The 6,000-nt window shown below is 50.8% G+C and overlaps 1 protein-coding gene across 1 annotated transcript in view; it reads left to right on the top strand.

Moving 5' to 3' along the window:
- Window positions 1–2,294, top strand: part of LOC308170771 (protein kinase C and casein kinase substrate in neurons protein 1-like) — a gene marked incomplete at both ends in the record, with an annotated part of 7,380 nt that extends 5,086 nt beyond the window's left edge. The window contains 5 exons of the mRNA XM_080545608.1: window positions 1–103; window positions 392–512; window positions 795–928; window positions 1,078–1,265; window positions 2,185–2,294. The exon at window positions 1–103 is cut by the window's left edge and continues 73 nt beyond it. Coding sequence (XP_080401734.1) covers window positions 1–103; window positions 392–512; window positions 795–928; window positions 1,078–1,265; window positions 2,185–2,294 — 656 coding nt within the window. The remainder of the gene's footprint in view (window positions 104–391; window positions 513–794; window positions 929–1,077; window positions 1,266–2,184) is intronic.
- Window positions 2,295–6,000: the final 3,706 nt, after the last annotated feature.

Raw genomic sequence — 6,000 nt, 5'->3', positions numbered from 1 at the left:
TGGTGTTTGACACGTGTCAACAGTTTGAGGAGAAGAGACTCGGCTTCCTCAGGGACGTGCTGCTGGACATCAAACGCCACCTCAACCTCACTGAGAACCAGAGGTGAGACCACGCACCCACACACACACACACACACACATACACACACACACACACACACGCACACACACACACACACACACACACACACACAACCCTGATTAGCCATTAGGGAGACTCCACATTCTTAAGGTGGCTCTGGACTCTGGACTTGATTCAGCTGATCAAGCCAGTCTGAGTGACACACACCCACAACCACACCCACACACACACATACACCCACACACACACACACACACACACACACACGTGTTAACTGTGTTAAGGTGGACCTGCTCTTTCCCTGTGCAGCTACGCGTCTGTGTACAGAGACCTGGAGCGCACCATCACCTCCTCCAGCGCCCAGGAGGACCTGCGTTGGTTCAGCTCCAACCACGGCCCTGCCATGCCTATGAGCTGGCCCCAGTTTGAGGTACGCTACCGCCCCACGCCTCCCCTCTCCACACACCCCCCCCCCCATCCACACCTCCCCCACCCACGGTTTGTCTATATATGGTCCCAGCAGGAATCGAACCCACAACCGCACATCCCCCCTTTTTTTTGTATTTTATGAATTAATAACAAAAAAATGTCAACATTTAAAAAAATAACACCACACAGGCATTAATAAACACCTAATGGATCAGATTATGTAAAAAAAAAAAAAAATCTAACGTCACGAAATGGCGTCTGTGTGTCTGGTGCTGCGTTCCAGGAGTACAACCCAGAGCTCTCTCACATGATCAGCAAACGGGAGAAGAGCAAGAAGGCCGCTGACGGCATCATGCTGACTAACGTCTCCTCAGCCGGAGAGCACACGCCTGTCAGACAGACCAGGGACCGGGGGAGGTTAGGACCACACACACACACACACACACACACACACACATACACTCACACACACACACACACACATACACTCACACACACACACACACACAAGAGAGAGATGTCTCCAGGTGGCTCTTGGTGGGGTGACGTGGTTTTGTCCCCCACAGTGTCAGCAGCTATGAGAAGAACCAGACCTCCCAGGAGTGGTCCGACGAGGAGCAGGCGGCCCCCCACGGCGACGCCAACGGGGGGGACAACCCCTTCGAGGAGGAGGAGGAGGGGCCGAAAGGCGTGAGGGTCAAAGCGCTGTACGACTACGACGGCCAGGAGCAGGACGAGCTGACCTTCAGAGCAGGTGAGTCACATGACTAAAACTGACCATTAGAGCAGGTGAGGGGTCACATGACTAGAACTGACCTTTAGAGCAGGTGAGTCACATGACTAGAACATACCTTCAGATCAGGAGGGTCACATGACTAGAACTTACCTTCAGAGTAGGTGGGTCACGTGACTAGAAATGGACTCGACTAGAACTGTACATGACCAGGGGTCGGATGGTTTAACTCAATCAGTACCGATGGTGAATAAAGTCGCCCCAAATTGTCAACCTTCTAAAGTGCCACGCCCACGGGCGCCTTTATTCACCAGAAATGCTTAATTTTGATTAATGATTTTGATTGGTGAAGTATTGTTGCTTGGTATTGTTGCTCGGTATTGTTGCTAGGTATTGTTGCTAGGTATTGTTGCTAGGTATTGTTGTTAGGTATTGTTGCTTGGTATTGTTGCTAGGTAAATACCACATAAAACACTTGGCTCTCTAGGTGGTGAGTGTTCCAGAACTCGTTGGCAGTTAATGGGTTAAGAAAGCTGTGACTCACAATGAAGGCATGTTTATCAAATAGAGACACATTTATCTCATTATGTGACATCATCTGTCCTCTTATCTTATCTTATTGTACAACCTATGACTGTGGAGTAGGAACTGTCATGGACTCTGCTCTTATCAGTGTGTCTTTCTCTCTCTCTCTCTGTCTCTCTCTCTCTCTCTCTCTCTCTGTCTGTGTGCTTTTCTCTCTGTGCTTTGAGTTGCATCCATGTACGAAAGGCGCTATAGATAAATAAAGTTTCACTTCACTTCACTTCACTCTCTCTCTCTCTCTCTCTCTCTCTCTCTCTCTCTCTCTCTCTCTCTCTCTCTCTCTCTCTCTCTCTCTCTCTCTCTCTCTCTCTCTCTCTCTCTCTCTCTCTCTCTCTCTCTCTCTCTCTCGTTAAAGGGGAGGAGCTGTTCAAGCTGGAGGATGAGGATGAACAGGGTTGGTGTAAAGGCCGTCTGGAGAACGGAAAGCTGGGCTTGTATCCGGCCAATTACGTGGAGCCGATCTAACTTCCCGTGTGGAGGACGCTGCCCTGTTGGTGGGCTCCCCAGACTGTACCGTCCAATCAAACTGCTTTGTCAGAGACTTCAGAGCGACCTTTCCCCCAATGTGACAACACAGAGCCGTCGTCACTTCAATACTCCATGAATACTCCATGAATACTCTATGAATACTCCATGAATACTCTATGAATACTCTATGAATACTCCATGAATACTCTATGAATACTCCGTGAAAACTCCATGAATACTGGATACATACCAGCGCACTGTGTAGCCGACCCTCCTCCAGTGTCACCATGACAACGCGACAATGTGTGTATCGGCACACCTCCAGCAAGCTCAGCTCCAAACATTTAGCGTTTTTTGTAGCTGTGTTCAATTAGAATTCATGTGAAGCTGATATTCCATTGGCCGTAACGTTATGTTCTCTGGTAACCAACATCGATATGGCATGATCAGTGCCTAGCATAGCAAGAATGAGCTATGCGACATGCGTTGTATATATTTGATGACGTTTTTATTTGACGGTTTTAGCCGTCGGGATGCTAAGCCTCTACAGTCCTGTGTTCTCTGGTCAGTAATTGTTTCTTTGTGACTGTGAGTTGCTTCTGTGTTGAGTGTGATGCAGTGTTTCATTTTTTTTCACCGATTTAGCAGCATGTGGTGTCATCATCGACATCATCACCATCATGATCACTAATGGCATTGATCTGTAGGATGACTGACAGCCTAATACTGATCAGAATGGACTGGATGTCGTCTGTCATCAAGACTGTGCTTGGTTTGTTTACCTGTAGACGTCCGACCAGCGTTTGTTTACTTGTTGATGTCCTTAGACCAGCTCATTTAGAATCATGTGCTTGTCATTGCTTGACCCTTGACCCCTACTGCTCATTCGACTCATCACTTTATTGTGTTATTCTTAGTTCCCTGGTCGTATGTTAGGACCCCCTGCCCCCCAAACTACTGTCTGTCATGAGCCCTTCTGACCCCCCAAACTACTGTCTGTCCATCAGCCCCCCTGCCCCCCCAAACTACTGTCTGTCATCAGCCCCCCTGCCCCCCAAACTACTGTCTGTCATCAGCCCCCCTGCCCCCCAAACTACTGTCTCTCATCAGCCCCCCTGCCCCCCAAACTACTGCCTATCATGAGCCCCCTGCCTATCAAACAGACAGGTGTTGTGGTGCTGTTTCTGACCCAGTGAAAAGAGCTAGAGAGATGTGGTAACATGAGAGAATCCCAGCACACCTCCTAGTACCCCACAGCCTCATGGGAGTTGGAGTCTGACTCAACCGGCTCAACATGTCACTGTGTTTGTTATCCTGTAAACCCAGGGTTTGTTTGTGTTCAGATTAAACCCATGGTTTCTTCTTCTTCTTCTGACGTTTCTGCATGCTGATTCTAACTAAGCTGTTTACAACGACCTCTGACCTCTCTGTCTTCATAGTTTCTTCTTCTTCTCTGAAATGCCAATCGTTTCTGTCTATTAAATCATTCAAATGAGTCAGTATTTGATATCTTTCACCATTTTCAAATTCTACAAAAAGAGGTAGAACATCCAAATCTATAGAACACCTCTTGAAATCCTCAAATGTATGTCGAGTCATGTCTGCCTGTATGACACAGTGTGTATGACTGTTATATGAGCCTTGGTGCTGCCTGTCTGGTAACCATGGGAGCTAGCGAACGCTATACCCTCACTGTTCTGACAACAGGAGGAGTGGTGAACTCCAGGGGAGGCTGGGGGAGGTAGAACACCAGGGGAGGCTGGGGGAGGTAGAACACCAGGGGAGGCTGGGGGAGGTAGAACACCAGGGGAGGCTGGGGGAGGTAGAACACCAGGGGAGGCTGGTGGAGGTGGAACACCAGGGGAGGCTGGGGGAGGTAGAACACCAGGGGAGGCTGGGGGAGGTAGAACACCAGGGGAGGCTGGTGGAGGTAGAACACCAGGGGAGGCTGGTGGAGGTAGAACACCAGGGGAGGCTGGTGGAGGTAGAACACCAGGGGAGGCTGGTGGAGTTCAAACACCAGGGGAGGCTGGGGGAGGTAGAACACCAGGGGAGGCTGGTGGAGGTAGAACGCATGCTTGACGCCATTCCTCATTCCATTCCATGCGTTACAATGAGCTCGTCCTCCGATTTCTACCTCCACCAGCCTCCTCTGGTGTACTCTTACTACCATGGGGGGAGGAGGAGGGCAGGAGGGGTGTAGTCTTACAGGAATGGGGGCTGAAAGCACACTGCTGCAGAGAAAGGCAGAAAGAGTATCCGCCTCTGAAATATTGATGAGGAAACTGTATTTCTGCTGCAAGAAGTGAATGCTGATGACCTCAGAGGAGGCTGGGGGGAGGGCGGGTCTGTGACTCACTATCAGATTGTGGAGGGCAAGGGGAGGGGGTACACTGTTATTAGCTCTTAGAATGAGTATTTTGTTCCTCAGGCACTGAATCCAGCCTGGAAACTTCGAATGACTGGTTAGCCCACCAAACACCATCACAGAGGCACAGGGAGCAGGCTTTCACAGACACTGACTCATCGTTGCATCGTTGACAGTAATGAGCCATGAGGGACCCAGATCAATCTACTGTTCAGGGGAGGCTGGTGGAGAAAGAAATTGGAGGATGGGCTGGTTGTAATGCATGTAATGGAATGAGGAATGGTATCAAAAACATGTTCTACCTCCCCCAGCCTCCCCTGGTGTTCTACCTCCCCCAGCCTCCCCTGGTGTTCTACCTCCCCCAGCCTCCCCTGGTGTTCTACCTCCCCCAGCCTCCCCTGGTGTTCTATCTCCTTCAACCTCCCCTGGTGTTCTACCTCCCCCAGCCTCCCCTGGTGTTCTACCTCCCCCAGCCTCCCCTGGTGTTCTACTTCCCCCAGCCTCCCCTGGTGTTCTACCTCCCCCAGCCTCCCCTGGTGTTCTACCTCCCCTAGCCTCCCCTGGTGTTCTACCTCCCCTAGCCTCCCCTGGTGTTCTACCTCCCCCAGCCTCCCCTGGTGTTCTACCTCCCCCAGCCTCCCCTGGTGTTCTACCTCCACTAGCCTCCCCTGGTGTTCTACCTCCCCCAGCCTCCCCTGGTGTTCTACCTCCCCCAGCCTCCCCTGGTGTTCTACCTCCACTAGCCTCCCCTGGTGTTCTACCTCCCCCAGCCTCCCCTGGTGTTCTACCTCCCCCAGCCTCCCCTGGTGTTCTACCTCCCCCAGCCTCCCCTAGTGTTCTACCTCCCCCAGCCTCCCCTGGTGTTCTACCTCATCCAGCCTCCCCAGGTGTTCTACCTCCCCCAGCCTCCCCTGGTGTTCTACCTCTCTCAACCTCCCCTGGTGTTCTACCTCCCCCAGCCTCCCCTGGTGTTCTACCTCCATCAGCCTCCCCTGGTGTTCTACCTCCCCCAGCCTCCCCTGGTGTTCTACCTCCCCCAGCCTCACCTAGTGTTCTACCTCCTCCAGCCTCACTTGCTGTGTCACATTGTACAGTCCACTCTACACCCTCTTCTATCTCTTCTAAACAGACGTTTGATGAACAATGGGATGCAAGTACACTATCTTAATCTTAATGTACCTAGCAAACGTAATGTAGACTATTGTATTTAAATCAGAATGGGATTGTTTACAAATGTGATGTGAAACATGTTTCCTAATTTCTATATGATCATGTGACTTCTACAGTATACGATCATGTGACTTCTACAGAATATGACCACGTGTTCTACAGTAA

Source organism: Nansenia antarctica (assembly GCF_963989245.1).
Source record: "Nansenia antarctica genome assembly, chromosome: 15".
NCBI classification, from domain to species: Eukaryota; Metazoa; Chordata; class Actinopteri; order Argentiniformes; family Microstomatidae; genus Nansenia; species Nansenia antarctica.
Note: the sequence above shows the minus strand (reverse complement) of the source record. Positions and strands in the feature narration are given on the sequence as shown.